The 19,377-nt window shown below is 53.4% G+C and overlaps 2 protein-coding genes across 5 annotated transcripts; one reads left to right on the top strand and one right to left on the bottom strand.

Moving 5' to 3' along the window:
* The first annotated feature begins 345 nt into the window (after positions 1–345).
* On the top strand, positions 346–15,941 carry SLC7A3 (solute carrier family 7 member 3). Of its 4 annotated transcripts, XR_011681583.1 has the most exons (13): positions 747–1,135; positions 2,091–2,499; positions 2,660–2,818; positions 2,907–3,081; positions 3,168–3,280; positions 4,160–4,382; positions 4,560–4,699; positions 5,194–5,296; positions 5,582–5,793; positions 6,430–6,596; positions 6,859–6,967; positions 7,074–7,323; positions 14,359–15,941. XR_011681583.1 is itself a non-coding variant. In XM_071442592.1 (12 exons), exons 2-12 carry the CDS (start codon positions 2,130–2,132, stop codon positions 7,205–7,207), a joined length of 1,905 nt encoding a protein of 634 aa, XP_071298693.1. In that variant the 5' UTR covers positions 346–716; positions 2,091–2,129; the 3' UTR covers positions 7,208–10,225. The 4 variants fall into 4 exon arrangements, 3 of the variants coding, with proteins under 3 accessions (XP_071298693.1, XP_071298692.1, XP_071298690.1); XM_071442592.1 differs by lacking the exons at positions 747–1,135; positions 14,359–15,941 and adding an exon at positions 346–716 and having other exon boundaries at positions 7,074–10,225; XM_071442591.1 differs by lacking the exons at positions 747–1,135; positions 14,359–15,941 and adding an exon at positions 346–734 and having other exon boundaries at positions 7,074–10,225.
* A 615-nt stretch (positions 15,942–16,556) lies between these two features.
* On the bottom strand, positions 16,557–19,376 carry LOC139597343 (nuclear cap-binding protein subunit 2). Its single transcript, XM_071442601.1, has 4 exons — positions 19,214–19,376; positions 18,875–19,056; positions 17,984–18,122; positions 16,557–17,326 (listed from the first exon to the last, which is right to left on the bottom strand). The coding sequence occupies exons 1-4, from the start codon at positions 19,298–19,300 to the stop codon at positions 17,228–17,230; spliced, it is 507 nt and encodes a 168-aa protein (XP_071298702.1). The 5' UTR covers positions 19,301–19,376; the 3' UTR covers positions 16,557–17,227.
* Between the last annotated feature and the right edge of the window lies 1 nt (position 19,377).

The raw sequence follows: 19,377 nt of genomic DNA, 5'->3' as shown, positions 1-19,377 counted from the left end.
TGCCTCGCTAGCGGCAATGCCGGAGCAGGGCATTGCCGATGATGCCGGCGAGGGGCTGGCTTATCTCCCTGAGCTGCCGCTTTGAACGGGCGCTCACGACACGCCAGCCCTGGATTGCATCAGGCGCTGCCCGGTGACGGGGAGGCCCAGCGAGACAGCATGGTGCTGGCCCCTGCCTCTCTCCTGGCTGCCGAACAGTTCTCCCAGGACCGGGTTTCCCATCCCTTAGTGCCTGTTGCTCCCAGAACGGGGAGAGTCCCCGCACAAGGCGCGGGCGGAGCTCCGCTCGCAGCCCCCGCAGCGCGCTGGCCTCGCCGCCTCGGCTCCCTGCGATCTGGCCGGGCCAGGCTCCGTTCTGATAGCATAGCTGGGCTCGGGGCACCCTCAGCTGCTCCCTCCGTGGCGTTTCCCGAGGGAGCAAGGTGCCTTGCCCTGGTCTCTTGCCCGCAGCAGCCGCATTCCCGCCGGCCGAGCCGTGCCTCGCCCCGGTGCCATTTGTCACGGGAATTTCTATTTTCGAAAACGAGCGCGGGAAGCGGGAGGCGGGTGGGGCTAGAAGGAAGGTCGGCTCTGCCCTGGCTCCCGCCCTCCTCTTTTATACCACTATCACGGCGGAACTCGTCACCCTCTGCTCTCGAGCGCGGCGCGAAACGGAACTGAGTTCACCTAAGGGGGGCCCACGGGGGCGAGCCGAGCCGAGCCGAGCCGAGCCGAAGGTGAGCGTGGCGCCGCAGGTGAGTGTGGCGGGCGCTGCCGCCGGACCGGGAGCGGCTTGGCGCAACCGGTGCCGATCTTGCATCAGCTGCCGTCAGCCCACACGCGGCCGGCCCCTCCTTCCGCTCCTGCCGCGCTCGAATTCTGCTGTACCCGGGTTCCGCGGCAGGACAGAGCCTGACGGGCGCTCCTGGGGACGCAGATGCCCCCGCGGGGGCTGGGGCGGTGGTCCCGAGCTAACAGCTCCCCACACCTGCGCCAAGTCGCGGCGGGATGCGATAGTCGCTCCCGGGCTGCGGTAGGCACCGGGATGCAGCGGGAGGCTCCTGCTGCCGCCTGACCCATGCGGATCTCGAGTTCGGGTGCTGGAGGTACTTGGAACAATTGAGCAGCGCTGGGGAAGGCAGCTGGAGTTGTCCAGGTAGTGTTTGAGGAGGGTGCTGGTGCTGGGGGACTTGTTGCACTTGGGGTAAAGGCTGAATGTGACACGTGCCAGCTCGGGAGGAGGTTTATCAAGAAGCAGGATGGTTTGCTGGTTATGGGGAAACAGCCGAGTTGGTGGCTGCTGCTGTGATCCTGATAATCCTCTATGGAAATGGTCACAAAGTTATCCTTGTGTGCTTAGGCTGATACAGTAGTGTGGCATGCGGTCCTGGGCACGTGGATGGAGTGTTCTCACTTTGCCGATGAAGGGAGAAGCCACTGGTGGCTGGGTGGTTCGGTGCAGGCAGGAGTGCCAGCTGTGGCCATGGGCATTGGGAACCACTTTCCTTGCAGCTCCTCTGTGCTGGATGCCTGCTTCACAGGTTGCTCATCTTCTGAGCTTTTTGGGGATAGGTGGCTGCTGTGAGCAAGGGGAGTGGGGATGTCACACATTCGGGGTGATTACAGCCTGTAGAGCTTGCAGACTGCTTAGCAAGCACTGTTAGCAGGCAAGGAATTATGGAGGAATTGTCTCCGCATCATTGCTGCCCACATTCCAGCCTGGAGAAATGTACCGGCAGTCAAGTTTGGTCTGAAGGATCTCCAGACTGACAAGCCTGGGAAGCGGTGGGCAAGCTTTGGGACACGCCTATGAGTTCTATGGTTGAGACCACACAGGGCTTAAGCAATGAGCATTTCCCAGCATGGACTGACTGGGTTCATCCCTGACTCACTGTTGTGGGGAAGGGCTGTGCAGGCAGGGTGTGTGCAGCCCCACAGTGCCTTGGAGGGTGCCCCACCACTGTCTCTGGCCAACCAGTGTAGCAGGGGTGTGGTGCCAATGAGTGAGTTGGGAGCTGGGCTCCCGTGGGCATCATTGCCTTCCCTGCCCCTTGCAGTACCAGTCCTGCTGCCTGAAGGACACTGAGCTTCACATTTCCCTTTTCTTGCAGGGCTTTTCACCAGCTGAGCTTCACTGAGGAGAAGACAAGATGCTGAGGGAAAAAATGACCGTTTTTGGGAAGAAGCTGATCCGCCGGCGCATGGTGGACCTGAGCTCTGATGACACACATTTTGCTCGCTGCCTCTCCACAGTGGACCTCGTATCCCTGGGGGTGGGCAGCACCCTAGGGGCTGGTGTGTATGTGCTGGCCGGGGAGGTGGCCAAGGAGATGGCTGGTCCCTCCATCGTCCTCTCCTTCCTGGTGGCTGCTTTCTCATCGGTACTGGCTGGACTCTGCTATGCAGAGTTTGGGGCCCGTGTCCCCAAGGCTGGCTCTGCGTACCTCTACAGCTACGTTACCGTCGGCGAGATCTGGGCTTTTATAGCCGGGTGGAACCTCATTCTCTCCTATGTGATAGGTACGAGGCCAGGCAGGCTGCGTGGGGCTCCTTCCAGCGCCCTGCTGGCACCACGGGAGGCTTCTGGGGGCAGCGTGTGGGGTGGGATCAGCAGGGAGGTGGGTGGCTGGTGCCAGTCTGCCATGGGCTCAGACTAATGCACAGGTTTGCCATCAACCAGGTACGGCCAGTGTGGCTCGAGCCTGGAGTGCAACATTTGACAACATCATCGGCAACCACATCTCCACCTTCTTCACCACCAACATCCCAATGCATGTGCCAGGAGTGCTGGCCGAGCATCCAGACTTCTTTGCTTTGATCCTGATTTTGCTGCTTACTGGTGGGTATGCAGGAGAGTGGCTCCATGGTACCATGGGTGATGGCACAGGAGCCTGCTGGGTCCTCACTCACCTCTTCTGTCCCCACAGTACTGCTGTCTTTTGGTGTCAGTGAATCTGCCCTGGTGAACAAAATCTTCACGGCGGTGAACCTGTTGGTGCTGAGCTTTGTCATCATTGCTGGCTTCATCAAGGGAAACATCAAGAACTGGCAGCTTTCAGAGAGCCATGTCAATTTGTCACTGCTAGACACACCGGATGACATGTAAGCAACTGGGATCTGCCATAGGACAGGCACAGGCCCTGCTGTCCTTGCACCTCACGGCAGCTGCTCTCTTGCATTTCTTCCAGGAAAAAAGCTTTTGGCTCTGGTGGGTTTTTCCCCTTTGGACTGGAAGGGATGCTGACCGGTGCTGCCACCTGTTTCTATGCCTTTGTGGGCTTCGACTGCATTGCCACCACAGGTACTGCCTTGGGTGAGGGTGGCGTGGGCATTTCCCCTGCACAGCTAGCAGCTGGTTGGGAGCTGATGGGGAGGATGCTCCCACATGGTGTGGGAAAACAGCTGGTCTCACTGCTCCTGGGAGGTTTCCCTGTGGAGTGTGTGTCTTCAGCTGGGCCAGACAAAAGGGCTCAGAGCCTGCCCTGCCCCAGGAAAAGTGGCTCATTACACCACATGGTGGGAGCAGGGCTGCACCCTGCCTGCACAGCCAGCTCCCAGAGCAGCAGGGAGCCTTTTGACTGCTGAGCCGAGCCTGCCACAGTGCTGGGAATTGCTGGTGTCTCCTAGTTATTCCCAGCCTCAGGCAGCCTTTTTCCAAATGACTGGGTTCATGCAAAACTGCTGCTTCCTGGAGCACAGGCAGCTCTCTTAATTTCCTCTCATTACCCCAGAAATCTACTTAGTGGGTGGCTGGTACAGGCTGTTCTGCCTGACCTTGCCTGTGCCACCCTGCCTCCAGGGGCTGCCCAGCAGTCTCCTCCTTTCCTGCTGCCGAGCCCCTTGCTGGGAGCCTGGTGCAGCACACCTTTGCAAAGCCGAGCACACGTTCAAGGAGGATCTCTATTCAACAGGCTCTGTAGGGAGTGGGAGCTGATGGTAGGGGGGAAGGGCTGGCATGGCCAAGGGCTGGCTGTGCAAGCCCAGGCTGCCAGGCAGCTCCATTCCTTCTGCCAGTGCAGCAGCAGCATGGCCAGGGACCCCTCCTTTCTGACAGCCCCTGCTTGCTGCTCCCCTGTCCTGTGCTGCCATGGAAAGTCCCTACTCTGGCTCATCCCCTGGGGGTACTGGTCCCATGCTGTGCAGTGGAGTGGGGCACATGTGGCCTCTTGTGTCTGCACAGGGGAAGAAGCCAGGAACCCACAGCGCTCGATTCCCATTGGCATCATTGTGTCCCTCCTCATCTGCTTTGTGGCTTATTTCGGGGTGTCTGCATCCCTGACTCTCATGGTGCCCTACTTCCTCCTGAACAAGAGCAGTCCTCTGCCTGAGGCTTTCAAGGAGGTTGGTTGGGAGCCTGCCCGCTACGCCGTTGCTGTTGGCTCGCTCTGTGCCCTCTCCACCAGGTAGGACTGCCATATTCCTGGCACTGCTTGGGGCACAGCACAGGGACCGACAGCATTAACCTGGCTGGGCTGGGGATTTGCTCTGTCCAGTTGCTGTCCTGCTCTTGGCACAGAGCTGGTCCCTTCCCGTTTTGGGTGGTAGATGTGGGCAGCTTGCCTAATCTCTCTCCACAACAGCTTGCTGGGCTCCATGTTTCCCATGCCCCGAGTGATCCATGCCATGGCAGAGGATGGGCTGCTCTTCAAGTTCCTCTCCCAGATCCACAGTGGCAGAAAGACCCCTCTGATGGCCACCTTTGTCTCGGGGTTCTTCGCAGGTAAGGCTCCTGGCCACGTCCTCACACCCAGCCCTGCAGTGGTCTGTGGCGGTGTTTGCGGGTCCCCAGGATGAGGGAAGAGATGAGAATCTTGACTCCCTGTTTCCAAAGGCTGATTTATTATTTTATGATATATATTATATTAAAAGAAAATTATATCCTAAAACTATACTAAAAGAATAGAGAGAAAAGAGACATCAGAAGGCTAGCAAGGAAAGGAATGAATAATAAAATTGTGTGACTGCTCACAGCCTCGACACAGCTGGCTGTCATTGGTCATCATGTAAAAACAATTCACATGAGACCAATCAAAGATGCACCTTTTGGTAAACCATCTCCAGACCACATTCCACATCCATCAGATAGTTATTGTTTACATTTCGCTTCTGAGGCCTCTCAGCTTCTTAGGAGAAAAATCCTAGCGAAAGGATTTTTCAGAAAATGTCTGTGACAGTGGTCTGGAGCTGTGCTCATGCTGCTTGTCCTCATTGCAGCGGTGTTTGCCCTCCTGCTTGACCTGAAGGACCTGGTGGACCTCATGTCGATCGGCACGCTGCTGGCCTACTCCCTGGTGGCGGTGTGCGTGCTCATCCTCCGGTGCGTGACTCCTCGTGTTTGGCGGTGCCCAGGGTGGATGTTCCTCACACCATCCTGGGGGCTTGTAGCCACAGCTGTTTTCCAGGGGCATGATGCATCCTGGGGAAGTGTCAAGCCCCCAAGATGGAGGCTGCTGACCAGAGCCTGTGTGTGACTCTGGGCATATCCTTGGAGTGGCTGTCGCGGGGCCACTGCCGGAGCAGCAGGGATGTGAAGGTGCTGCCCACTGTTCCCTTGGGCTAGGAAGTTCTTGGGCTCTGCTGCAAGCTTGTCTTACCTGCTCAGGTACCAGCCCAGGCAGCCGAACTCCCCGAAGGCCGTGGAAATGCTGGAGCTGAATGGGAACGAGGAGGAGAGAGTGATCATGAACCCAGCCATCAGTGCTGCCAGTGCCCAGCACAAAGAGACCTTGTCCCTGGCGACGCTCTTCAACCCGCCTGGGGACACCCCCACTGTGCTCTCGGGGCGCATTGTCTATGTCTGTGTCGCGGTCATTGGTGAGTCAGTGGGAACTGGTGGCTGGTGTCCCCTCCTGCCAGGGGCTGGAGTGTTTTGGCGTGTCTCTGTAGAGCTGGGAAGGGATGGAGAGCATGCCAGGCAGAGGAGAGGGGCCAGGTTGCCAGTCGCTGTTGGCAGTGCCAGAAGGTGCTGAGCCCTAAGCAAGGTGCCAAGTGCAGGGTACAGCTGTGGTTTGGGGTGCACAGGCATTGTTGGAGGACATGGGTGCTAAGCCAGGGATGTGCAGGTGGTCATGGGAGATCTCTGTGATGAGCCTGACCCACGCTGGCCACCAGCAAGGGCAGTTCCCAGCCCCTTGAGAGTTCTTGGGCTCAGCCAGCAGGGTTTGATCTATCAATGGCTCCATTGTACAGCCAGAGTGGGGTGGCTCAGCCAGGTCTGGGTGAGCGTCAGAGCTGGGCCCAAGCCCAGCCAAGCACAGGCTCCCTGCAGCTTGCTGGTCTGGGAAGTGCCTCCAGCAAAGCACTTTCCTAAGGCGTTGGGGTGGGTGTTAGAGGCAGTGCGTGCTGGACCTGACCAAGAGAAGTGGGTGCCTCAGCAGAGCTGTGGGTGAGGCTCAGGGCCCCAGGGAGGCCATGTGCCATACAGTCCCCTGACAACCCCCTCTCTTGCAGCTGCACTGATCACAGTCATCTGCGTGGTCCTGACCCTCAGTGTGGATGCACTGGAGGATGCCAATGTGGGCTCTGTTGTGCTTCTGGTGCTGCTCCTCGTGGCCCTGCTCATTTTCACCATCATCATTTGGAGGCAGCCGCAGAGCAATGCACGATTAAACTTCAAAGTGAGTGCAGCCCCCTGCATCTTGGTGTCTGCACCCCTGGACTCCATCAGGATCTGGGCATTGCAGGTTCTGCCAGGGCTTGCTGCCAGGCAGTCACCAGGAAAGCCCTAAAAAGTGTCTCTGAGGAGCAGGCCTCAGTGTGGAGGTGCCTGGGTGCTCTGGGCTGTGGCAGGGAGGGGGTCCTTCCATTGGCCAGTAGCATCCCTGAGCCCAGCCTGGTCCCTCAAGGCACAGCTGACACAGCACTTCTTGTCCCTTGCAGGTACCTTTCCTGCCACTGGTGCCAATCCTCAGCACCTTCATTAACATCCTGCTGATGGTCCAGCTGAGTGCGGGCACCTGGGCACGGTTTGCCGTCTGCATGGTTGCAGGTAGGTGTCCTGTGCTGGGCAGTGCAGTGCCCATGGGTCTCTCCTGGGGGTTTGTTAGTGCTGCCAACTCACCGTTGCACATTTCATTATGTAAACTGTCCTGCAGGTTTCATTATTTACTTCACCTATGGGATTTGGAACAGCGTGGAAGAGAAAAATGCGGAAACAGCCCGTGCCACAGCAGAAAAACCTCTGCACCATCCTGGGCTGGACCTCAGCCCTGGGGCTGCTGCAGTCTGAGGGCCTGGGGACCAGTGCTTCATGGACCTCTTTGCCACTTTGGGACAAGATCATGATCCAGACAGTCCATCCATCCGCTCTCCTGCAGAGACTGAGTCCCAGAGTGAAGTACTAAGGTCTGAACAAAAGGTCCTGAGTCAAAGCTGACCTAGGATGAACATCCCAACTGAATGTTGTATGTTTCCACTCATTAACAAAGTATTGTTACATGTACTTACTTATTGGCAAAACATGTTCACCTTTCTGTATCTAGAAACAGCATAAGGCCACATCTGGCCTAACTAGGGGGTATAGGATCAAAGACAACTCCCTTGGATCCTCCTTGAGCCCTGGCCAGGCTCTGGGAGGAAGCTGACAGGAAAATGAAATTAGAAATGATGTCAGCTGGTTTGTTTAGCAGTGTAAACCCCGGGCCACTGTCACAGCAAAGTGGGGGAGCCTCGTGGCCTGCAGAGGAGGAGGCACTGCAGGAGTTCCCAGCTCCTGGCGTGGTTCTCCAGCCCTTGGCTGTGACGCTTCCCCCCAGAGCTGATGTCTCTTGGGCTTGGATGGTGTGTGATGGATCTTCCATAATCACTGTAGGCATTCTTTCCTAGCAATGATTAGCATTGCTCAGCTTGTCCCTTTGCAACTCTTTGCTCATGGTTAGGTGCCTTGCTTAGCTTATCCTTTTGTGATTCTTTGCAGTTTTCCATCATAGTAAATGCCACTGTTCCTTCAGTTGGTGTCTGTGTCTCTGACTCTACTCACTAGCAAAACAAAATCAGCGTAGTCAGCAGGGTCAGAACAAACTGTTGCTTTTAAAATCTAAATTAAAGTAACCAGTCCTGTATGAAATTCCCAGATGGGGAGAACTTCCATATAGTTCACTGGTCCTCAGGTGGGCTAAGGTTGGAGGACCATGTGAGCAATGGGGAAGTCAGTTAAAAGAAGGTGAACTGTTGGATGTATTGAAATGCATCCAAAAATCACATACTGAAAAAGGAAAAGAACTTGTGGATTTGGAAAGGCAAGGATTTTGTTAACAGTATATCAAACAAACAAAACACCAACAAAAGGAACAGTTGTTGAAATGCTCTAACATGAACCAACAGATGTGAGTTGCAGAATCAAATTGTAATGCTAAAATGCCAAATTAAGCTGCTTGCTGACAAGATGGATTTACCAGACTTGCTGAGAAGGCTGCAGTTAGAGTAGCTCAGTATAAGGAAAGGAGGGGGCAAGTGAAGCACAAGAAAATGCATGCAGTGATTGCAGAGGCAGGTGTGCAGTGGGATCCTGATAAATGGAATGGAGATATTTGGGCTGCTGTGGATTCTGATGAGGTTGGTTCCCGAGATGACTGTGTAGATGTGATACCAGCATGGAGACAAATGGTAGAATTAGATGCTAATGATCAGGAGGGATACTCATAGAGGATTATACTCAGCATGAATTAAATATATGAGCAGTTTAGGAAAAAACAGGGGAACATCTTTTCTCTTGGGTGGTGTGCTTGCATGACCAGGGAGCATCAGGGATAACCCTAGACTCAGGGGACTCTAAGAAGTTTTTAGATTGAGTTTGGATTCTTTTGTGCAGGATGCATTTTGGAATAACATTTACAATACTAATTTGTTAGCTTTGGCTGCTTTGGATGTAATACTAAATACCCTACAGCAAATTATTGGCCAGGATCTGAAAAAGTCAGTGGTACACTTTGTGAGATTGTATACAATGTGATACAACAGAATCTCTTGCGATTTTCTATTTGTAGATAATGTTACTGAAGATATATTAATCTTCAGTAATGTTACTGAATATATATTAGTCACTCCAATATTTGTACCTGTAACTTTATTGCAATGTTAGGCTTTTAGTTATTTATTTTTTTTCTATTTTTTAAATGAAGATTTTTAGTTTTTTACTTCCTGTTATATCCTGTCAATTTTTGGAACCTAACTATACCCTGATTGATGACTTGCAGCCTACTCCCATTGGTATGAACTGGTCAAGGTTCTGTTCCAACACACAGACCTGAGGCTTGCTGAAACAAGCCCAGGAGAATGGATAAAAGGCTTTGATTACTGTCCATCATGTGATGGAGAATATGGATGGTGGGACATTCTTTTTGGATGGGTGCCTACAGCTACCAGAATTTTCAACTGAGTGCTTCACCCTGGTGTTGTTTTATTGATGCTAATCCTTTTGCTTTTTGTTGTGATAATTGCATTGTATGTGTTAAGGTTTGGATGGTCATGAAACAATTACCTTACCAACTACCTCCACTGATACTAGACAATCCATGTGGTACCAAAGCATGAAATGCTCTCAAGCTCTATTTGGATATTGTGAAGCTTGAGTGATTATAGTCACAGGGTGTATTGTGTAGGACAATGACTGGGAACTCTGTGGACAGCTAACTGGGGGTACAATTAGAGGAAACTGAGGACTTAGAACAGTTTGGAAATCGTAGGGTATATATATTCCTTAATTTGGTGTCTGTGTCTCTGACCCTACCTACTGGCAAAACAGAGTCAGGACTGCAGAGCTGGGTCGTTTGCTGCCTCTTCCCCTCACAGGGAAGTCTGGGTGGGAGTGCTGGTGGCCCAGGGCTGGTCTCTGCCCTCCTCCAGTCCCACAGAGGGGCAGTGACACCAGCACAGCCCCCTGGCCATGAAAATTGCTTTCTCTGTGCACGGGAGGCCCCACGTGATGGTGCAGCTGTATTCATTCCATCTGCCCAGTGGCTGTGTTCACCACCTCCTCCCTGCCTTCCAGGTGCCAGATGTGTACCTGGCAGCCATGGCTGGAGCTCTGCAGGAAGGCTGACTGCAACTTGTTCTGGTACTCACAGTACTCTGGAACTCACTGCTAGCAAACTGGTACTGCCCTGACCATGCTGTTTGATGTAAATGTCTTGCTCAAGTGTCAGTGAGATGTCCTCAGTGTAGTTGTACTTGTGTCCAACCTCGTCTGCCTTTCTATAATTTTAGGGTGAATTTTTAAATCTATTAAATTAAATGTTTTTAAGTGCTTCTTCCTGTTAGTCTTGCTGTTAATGGCCTGGAGTCATGGGCTCCTTGGCAGGACCCTACCTGCCACTGGGCTGGGTGCCAGCGCAGAACAGTGCTGGGTGACATCCCTGCCCAAACCCTGCCCAAACCCTGCCCAAACCCTGCCAGCTGGAGCCACCAGTGCTCACTGTGAGCCAGGAGCTGTGAAGCAGTGCTTCAAACCAGCTCCAGACACTGCTGCTGGTACCTGGGGGGGCAGGAGAGCAGCCTGCCATGGTCCTGCCTTTCAGGCCATTGTGACACCAAGTTCCAGAGCAGTGGATACAGTAAAGGCCTTGGAAATAATCCCTCCTGGAGGTGCCAGCAATGGCCTGCAGAGGAAGCCTGACTAGAAGCTGGGCTGCATCCATGAGAGAAGATGATTTTCCAGATTTTGTTCTGGTCTAAATCAGATCTGACATAAGTATCCAAAACAAACCTAATTTAAGGCAGATGGACTGTGCTTGGTTTTGGCATCTCTCGCTGTTCATTGGCAGTGGTGCAAGGTCACTGCACGGTCAGTGCTGAGGTACCTGCACCATCAGCTCTGCTTGGCCCCTGTGCTGGAGCTGGGAGCCCTCTCCCAGGGCTGTCCCTGCAGCAGAAGGGGCTGTGGCTCCTGCTCTGGCCCCAGCACAGGCACTCACTGTCCCAGTGTCCCAGGCTGCTGTCCCTGCCAGAGCCTCAGGCTCCAGCCCCCAGGCACAGGTGACTCTGTGGGTGCTGCCAGCCCTCCTAGTCAGGCTGGTGCCTCAGTGTGCCATGCTGGCTTCACCACCCCACCTCGTGGGTATCTTCTGGCCAGAGGCAGCACAGGGTCCCTGCTGAGCCCTGAGCCTGCCCTGTGCTCATTCACCCAGTTTTGGGTGCTGCTACCCAAGGCTAGAGGGCAATGGGCCTGTGATACAGCTGCAGCTGTCACCCCCTGCCTTGGCACTGCACAGCCCCCGTGCCTTTGTTTGTGTCTGTGTCCCATGGGCACATCCCTGCCCACGTCCGTTTGTGGGTCTGTTTGCGCCCATGGGCACATTCCTGCCTGGTTACAGGCCATCCCACTGAGCTCTGCCATCCCAGCCTGGGCATCCACTGGGACTGGCAGAGTTCAGGGCATGGAGCAGGATTCTGGAAGCTCTGGACAGCTCCCACCATGGCAGCTCAGCAGGGAAAGCTTTGGGGAGTCAGTGCCACTGAGCCATGGCTGCAGCAGCCCTGTTCCCCCCCAGGCTCTGGGCCAGGCTCCTGTCCTTGGCCATCAGCCTGTGGGGGCTGCCCCAGCTCTGCACCCACTCTGGGGGTCCCTGCCTCCCTCTCTGTGCAGGCTAGCAGGGCTGCCAGGGATGGCACCACATCCTCTGCTGGGCAGCACCTCTGCCTTTCCCAGGCCGTGCTGGGGTTACTGCCCATCTCAGCACAGCAACAGCCAGAACAACACTCAGAGCCTCCGTGTGTGTCTGCACAAACCCTCGGGGTCACTGCTGTACCTGCTGCCCCAGCAGCCTGCTCTGATAGCAGCCCAGCTCCATCCCACAGAGCCTGGGAGGAAAGCATGTTCCTGGGGAAGCCTGACAGGGGCTGGGGGCTGGAGGGTGCCTTTCCCCTCCGCTACCAGCCTGGGAGGGGCCCTTTTGTGGTTTGGGAGAATCAGCAAAAAGCAGAGCCTGGCTTTGCAGTTGGGAGGGCTGTGATGACCCACCCTTCTGGGGAAAGAAAGAAGGAAGGAACCACCCCCAACACAGCTGCATGTGGTTTGCCCTGGCAGTTGGGTCATTTCCTCCCCAGGCTTGATTTGTGATTTCCTCGTTGCCATTCCCTCCTGGACTGAAAGGGGAGCAGGAGGGCTGCTGAGTCCCACTGTGTCTGGCCCAAGCCATGCTGAGCAGGCAGGTGGCTGGGGAGGCTCCTGTGGCCACTGGCTGGTGACAGTGTGCTCTGGGGTCATGCCAGGGATGCAGTGCTGCTGGCTTGGGCTGTTGGGGTGACTGCCAGCCTCCCTCCCCATCTGGCTTCACCACACCCCATGGCATTCATAACTTCATATCTTATCTGGACAACTTCATATCCAGCTGGTTTTGGGGGACATGGGGCTTTCCTGGTGGATCCTTCAGAGCAGCTCTCTGGACACCGGATGCCTGCCACCTCCGGGGGGGTACCAAGAGGCCATGAGCGTGGCCATACAGGCTGGGGGCAGGATGGAGATGGGGGGCTGTGCTGCTGAGCCTCTGGAGGCAGAGCTGCATCTGCAGAGCCTGCCCCTGTCCCTGCACTGCTCCCTGGTCAGAGCAGGCCCTGGCAGGCAGGGATGTAGCAGCAGATTAAATTTTGATCCGCTTGGGAATTAAAATAGGGTGGCAAGTCTGCTCTGCTCTGTGACACCAAATGCTTCAATGTGAGGAGTTAATGTGCCATCTTCTTCCCTGTAAATCTGAGCACTGTCAGATCCCCTTCCCTGCTGGTGGGGCAGAGCTGCAGTGGCTGCTGAGTGGGATGAATCCAGCAGCAGGGCCTGAGTCCTGGAATCTAGGGAATTGATGCAGGCAGATGGGGTCACTGGTGTAACACAGCAAACTGGGATCAGCTCCTGACATTTCTTGCAGCAGCACTGGGTTGTGCTGCCTCGAAGTCCAGAAGGGCTCCAGGAAATCAAAGTCGGTGATGGGGGAGATTCTTATCACTCCTTTCTCACCTGGCTCCAGGCAGGGCCCAACCCTTCTGTTCTCTGTGGTGAGCTTAAGCACACATGACCCAGTCAGTAGCTGTGAGGAGCCCGTGTGCATCCAGTAATCCTCTTGCCCTGAGCTGTGCCAGGTGGCCAGCTCTCTATAAACACACAGGCTCAGTGCCTGCCTCTCTTTGCCTTTGCAGGCCTGGCATGATGAGCTGCTGCCACATGGCTTCTCTTCCCTTGTTCTCCTTTCCTCCCAGTGCTGCAGCTGCTGCCCTGGTTCCTGCTCTTGTCCCCCAGTCCTCACTGCACTTAGGCAAAGGGTGGCTCCTCTCACAGCCTGTGCTGGAGCTGCCAGCATGCTGTGATGATGCCTGCACCCAGCAGGATGTCACCATGGAGCTTCAGAGGAGTCTCCCTCATGAGACAGCTGTACCCCCATGGCACCCACACCTCACTGAGGTGGAAGTGAGCCTGTGAGTGAGTGAGTGAGTGGTGCAGGGAGGAGAGGCAGAGGCAGCATGGGCAGTGCAAGTGGCACATTTATGGTGCAAATGGGTAATTTTCCATCAGTGTGGCCGCTTCCTGATGAACAACCCCTTCTCTGCCACTATCAGGATCACCAAAGGCTGCATAGGTGTGCTGGTTTTCCAACCTCATACACAAGAGATTTCTTTGCTAACCATAGAGTTTGAAGGCTGTTACATCCTCCTGTCCTCCTTAAGCTTTCCCATTTTCCTGCTGTGTTTATCCAAACAATTATTCCATCTCTAATTCATATTCTCCACACAGGACCTCACACTGATGGTGCTTTGCAAGGCTGGATGGAAGACTGCTCTTATTTTTCCATTTTTATGCCAATGTCCTGTTCCATTTCACTGCATTTCAGGGCAGCCTGCACCTTGGCCTGGTCAATCCTGACATTTTTTAAACCTGCTGAAGGATAAACATGCAGTTCCTTTAAGACCTGTGACAGCTGTACAGGCACAGCCACCTGACTTGCAAAACAAACAGATAGGAGACATTTTGACAAACTAAATGTAACACCCCTCCCAGCTCAGTTATCAAGTCTCTGGGGTAATGTGAGTGTTAAACTAATTTAACTGCCTGGTCTGCACATAGGTGTGCAACAGTTTCTATCATCCTGGACAAGATAATGCATGAAAAATCATGACACGTTACTGGGCAGGGAGCAGCTGCTATTGTTTACATAATACAAACCAAATTTACAGACAGAATTTAACTTGTTCAATGGAATTACCTGCCCTGAGGAACCTACCTGAGAGGTTCTTGGGGACAGATCAAAAAGGGTTTAGATCTCATCTTGTTTGGACAGAAGAACAGGCTAGAGAGTGCTGGCCATGCTCATCTTAAAATGGGAAGAAATGCAGGGAAGGGAGTTCTTGGTTCCCTCCTCTCTTTAGTGATCACTGAGCATTTGTTATGTTTTACAGGCTACTCCAATTGTGGGACAGGTGACAGAACAGGGAAAACTCTCCTGAATTTTCTCAAGCTGCTGATATGAAACATATGGACTGGTCTGATTGAGAGCATAAGCAACTTGTTTTTGACATCAGCCCTGAGCTACTGCACAGCAGGAGAGGAAAAGCCAGCAAGACGAAGTGCAAAGAACCATGGTGAGACTTGTGCACCCTCCTAGAGTCCATCTCTGTGTTTGCAAGTGACAGCAGCTTTACAACACCAAGAGATGTGTCCCCTACCCAGTTTGTGTCACAGAGAAAGTGGTTCTGACACACAAACTGCAATTGCTGCAGGATTCAATGTTGGAGTGGCTGGATACCAGGTGCCCACCAAGCCACTTGTGTCACTTTCCCCCTCAGGGGTGTCCCTACCCATGGCAAAGTGCTTGGAACTAGCTGGTCTTTAAGGTCCCTTCCAACCCAACCCACTCTGTGATTCTGTGATTTGTCCAGGTTACTCCATGGAGAGGGCTCACAAGCTAACAATAACCTGAACATGCACTTTCCCCAAAGCCCAGGAAACCTGGTGTCTCCTCCCTGCTAGCTGATGGAGACACAGTTGGTATCTTGATTACATCCATAGGCATGTGGTGACATCCCTGATTTTGTTCCCAAGAGCTGAATAGCTCTTGGGCTTCCCTACCTTCCTGCTGACTTTGGGCCCTGTTATGCCAGCATCAGAGCAGCCAGTAAGGACTCCACAGGGCTGTAATCTTTCCACATGTCTCAAAGTTCTAATGAGGGCAGACTGGGTGGTTTCTGCTTCTTGTCTGAATTCCCTCACTCCTTCCTGCATTTTCTTTTCTCAAGGACCAACTTCTTGATGGATCCCTTCTTCTCCCTCCTCCCCTAATAACTGGTGACATAGACCCATTGACTTCCATGTCCACTGGGTTTTTTCCACAACTGGGGCAACAGCAGTTCTTGTTTGGGCCCCTATCACCTCAGATGGAGTTTGTCCCCAGTCTCAATCAGGTTACTCTCAGAGGTGGCTGGGGTCCCTGAGTTAACCACAGCCCTCTGACAGCCCTGAACTGGGCTTTGCAGGCACATGCCAAGCCCCAGCACAGTGCCAGAAGCTGCTGGTTTTCACTGGGCTAGGCACCTTCTGTCAGTTGGCACGTCACTTTGCCAGGGTTACTTGCCTGTTCAGGTGTAGTCCCAGGCTATGGGAGGTGATAACTAGCCCAGGCATTTGCCCAAATCCTTCCACACACTCTGCCACCCACGGACCAGCTGCCTCAGGGCACATTTCAGTATTGACTCACCCAAAAATTGTCTTATACCAGGATGACACCAGATTACACAGACCCCATGATATGCCAACCATGTTAATTAGTAGCATTAAATATCTCACATAAGGCTGAGCAGAAACAATAAAGCCACCCACACCAGGTGGGAGTGGGAAATGGATCCTCTCCACAAGGCAGCTCCCCCAGCAGAGCAAGGCCATCAGTGCCAGGGCAAAGCACAGAGCCATGGTTTGTACTAACATGTTCCCAAAGCCCAGCAAAGTAAAGAGATAAGAAATGCAACCAGCAAACACTGTGGCCCAACAGGAGCTGCCTACTTAGTAACTACTATGGCTAAAGCACACTTAGCACAGAACAGCCATTGCCTCAGGCCCCACCCTGGGCACCAAACTGTGGTGGGCTGACCCTGCCTGGACACCAGGTACCCACCAAGCTGCTCTCTCACTCCCCTCCTCACTGGGAGGAAGGCAGGGAGAAAGGAAGATGGGAATGGAATTTGTGGGCCAAGATAAAGGCAGTTTAATAAAGCAAAAGCAAGGCTGCATGTGGGAGCAAAGGAAAACTAAATATTTATTGTCTACTTTTGACCAGCAGGAGATGTCCGGCCACTTCCTGGGAAGCACAGCTTCAGTACACAGAGCAGCTGCTCCAGAGGACAGATGTTTTAGTAAGGAATGCCCCCCATCTCCCTTCTCTTAGTTATTACTGCTGAGGAGATGCCATAGGGTCTGAATAGCCCAAGACCTTGCTCCCACCCCAGCCTGCTGGTGAGGTGGGAATGTTAGAGACAGCCCTGACACTGTGGGAACATCATTCAAGAACAGCCAAAACACTGGTGTTTTATCAACAGCTTCCTAGCTACCAATACAAAACACAGCTCTACAAGGTCTGCTAGGGGTGAAATTACTTTCTTCTCAGTCAGACCAAATACAACTGTTTATTTAAAAAAATTAACAGAAACTTTTAACAAAATCACACCAAACAGTGAGGATCTGAAAAGCCAGGCAGCCAGCACTGGGGGCATCACAAAGAGAAATGCTCTGCAGGCCCTGACCAACCAAAGGGATAGATGTGCAGACAAGCACCTCCAAGTGGATGGTAAGACCGTGTCCACTTCTCTCATTCAAACAGTGATACTGTTTATTGAGCAGGTGAGGTTGTAAATTAGAAACCTGAATCTCTTCTGCATCCTCACTGGTGCCCAGGCACCTGGAGGGCTCCAATGGTGATAATGTTTTTAAAAAAGTTCAATTTGAAAGCAACCACAGCTGCAGTTGCAGCTTGGAGGCAGCCACCTGCTTAAGTGCAACATGAAGAGTATGTCATAGCATAAGGTGTGTGTGACATGCTGCATTTCTTCTTGCCCAAAATCCTACAGAGCTGTCCATTTTTCCCCTTTGTTGCCCTGTATCAGCACAGAACATCCTCTCTAGCTCAGGAAGAAGGGAGAATGAACACATGTATATCCACAGTGTAAGGAGAATCACCTTTTGCTGGAACTTGGATCACTCCATACCCCATCCCAAATGTGAGAACAGGGCTAGCTCTGGAAGGACAGAGCCCTCTACGAGCTAGGAGCCACGAGGCAATTAATAGATTGCAGGCTGGTGATTTGCCTTCTGCATCTGGATGATCTTGCCAAAGCCACCTCTTCCCACATCGTAGTCTGTCCGGTATTCATCTCGCACCTGGGGCACAGCAACAACACACACGTTAACAGCCAGCACTGCCAGCCCCCTGCCAGACCTCAGAATCATCATCCCCTCCTTGTTCAGTTGGTGGGGAACTGAAGCTCACATTAGAAACACTTCAACTCGTCTGAGATCTCTTCGACTAATCCACCAAAAAGGTGGTAATGGTGGTGAAAATGACCAAAAAGGACATATTTGATTGTTGAGATTTTTTTCAGGTAAGAAGCAAAGACTCCAAAATATTTTTGTTCAGCTTTTCAGTATGCCCTTCTGAACTGCCAGGCTTGGCCTTCAGAACACTTTATCTCATCTAAACCTCATCTTTGCCCTTGGGGAAACTGCTGTGTTATGAGATTGGCCTGGCAGCCACACTGCTTCTCTCTACTCAAATTCTGGATCATTTCAAGGGTACTAGCTTGGATTAGAGAACATTCTGCTTGCATTGCAGGAAGTTTGGAGTCCTAAACAAAAGTGGCCTTAAGTTCTATTTCCAGCCTTTATCACCAGGTGTCAATTACCAAAACAGCCTGGGAGTGAGTGACCCTGGTTATCAGGTCTTTACAGTCTGCACATTGTTCTCCCTGAGACAAAACCAGCAACTAAGTACAGAGTCTTACAGGACCAAATTCAGGGATGAACTGGCATTGCTTTTACCTGTCCTCCAGTCTTTCCTCTCCCATACTGCCTCCCCTCCTTAAACCCTGCGTCCCAGTCCGTGCGGATGATGCGGTCGTCCAGCCGGGTGCCGTTGATGAACCTCATGGCGTGCTCAGCGTCTGCTCTTGTGTAATACCTGAGGCACTCTGTAAGGAAAACTCAGGGTGCTTTTTGTTGGGCACAGGGAAAAAAATGAGGGAAGTATTGTATTTGAGAAGCTGAACTCCCCTCACTGCCTCCCAGCCTCTTCTGCTCTTCTCTATGGGATCAAAAACTGCACTCATGTAAATCCAAGCTAAGACCAGCTCAGCAAGGATTCTGTACTTTAATGTGAGTACCTGCACAGACAAGACCAAGACAATGGAACACAGACATTAAAGCCTTGCTAAGGGCAAGAAATCAGCCTTTTTGTACTATGTAAAACTTGACTGAAATAGAACAAAAGGAGAGCTTTGCACAGACAGCTCCTGGCACAACCTGTATAAGCGTGTACCCTCTGCTTGAAAATGCCCCCATGGCTTATCTTGCTACTTCCTTCAGGTGTGCAGTTGAGATGAGAAAGCAAACATGTGCTCTGGACACGGAAGATGTCAGGCTGATGACTAACAGTTCTCATTTTGGCCCTAAAAGCATTAAAGAAATTAATTAATTAAAAGGGGTTCTCTTCCACCTCCAGAAACTACAGCTCTGGTGGCACTTGTCACATACGGCACCACTATACAGTCAGTGTCGGGGTGCAGAGAGGAAGGTGCAAGGAGGGACAGGATGTGCCTGGTAGGAAGCACCTGGCTATCACCGGTCCAGCAGCAGCACTGATACACTTCCTGTGCAGAGGAACTACAGGTGCCAAGCACACCCGTACTGACAGCAGGGAACCAGAAAGGATACTCTACAAAGCAGAAGCCACAGGGGGTTTTCTTGATCTTGTCCAGACCCATGACAATCCTCTTGACATCCCCGCACTTGGAGAAGAGCTCCTGGATCTGCTCCTCGGTGGTGTAGAAGGACAGGTTGCCGACATAGAGCGTGGAGGAAATCTTCAGCGATTTCTCCTGCAGCTGCCTGCTACCCTGCGGGCACAGAGGCGCAGGCCGCGGGCTCAGCGCGCTCGCCGTGCCGCTCCCGCCGCCCCGTGCCCTCCCGCTGCCCGGTTCCTCGCACGGCCTTGTCCCGGTCTCAGCCCTCCCCGCCCCGGCCGGGCCCCGCCACCCGCCGCGCCGGGCGCACCCGGAAGTGCTGGTCGCGGTACTGGCTGATCTCGCAGTACGAGTCGCTGTTGAGCCCGCTGAGCGTGGTGTGCAGCAGCCCCGACATCGCGCCCGCCCGGGCCCCGCCGCCGGGATCCTTCCACAACCGCCGCGCACCGGACGCGGCGAGCGGCGCGCGACGGA

Source organism: Agelaius tricolor, unplaced genomic scaffold, assembly GCF_023055355.1.
Source record: "Agelaius tricolor isolate 1412-34295 unplaced genomic scaffold, bAgeTri1.0.p SCAF_17, whole genome shotgun sequence".
NCBI classification, from domain to species: domain Eukaryota; kingdom Metazoa; phylum Chordata; class Aves; order Passeriformes; family Icteridae; genus Agelaius; species Agelaius tricolor.
This window is presented reverse-complemented; position numbering and strand designations above follow the sequence as displayed.

What these genes read in the sequence shown, in the direction of transcription:
- LOC139597343 (XM_071442601.1), bottom strand. Translation starts at nt 19,300, where the DNA reads ATGTCGGGGCTGCTGCACACCACGCTCAGCGGGCTCAACAGCGACTCG. An exon ending in TGTGGCTTCTGCTTTGTAGA is followed by an intron (nt 18,123 to 18,874) that starts GTATCCTTTCTG and finishes AGAGTGCCTCAG; the next exon opens with GTATTACACAAGAGCAGACG. An exon ending in GAGGAAAGACTGGAGGACAG is followed by an intron (nt 17,327 to 17,983) that starts GTAAAAGCAATG and finishes GCTGTGCCCCAG; the next exon opens with GTGCGAGATGAATACCGGAC.
- SLC7A3 (XM_071442592.1), top strand. Translation starts at nt 2,130, where the DNA reads ATGCTGAGGGAAAAAATGACCGTTTTTGGGAAGAAGCTGATCCGCCGG. An exon ending in CGACTGCATTGCCACCACAG is followed by an intron (nt 3,281 to 4,159) that starts GTACTGCCTTGG and finishes GTGTCTGCACAG; the next exon opens with GGGAAGAAGCCAGGAACCCA. An exon ending in TGTCTCGGGGTTCTTCGCAG is followed by an intron (nt 4,700 to 5,193) that starts GTAAGGCTCCTG and finishes TCCTCATTGCAG; the next exon opens with CGGTGTTTGCCCTCCTGCTT.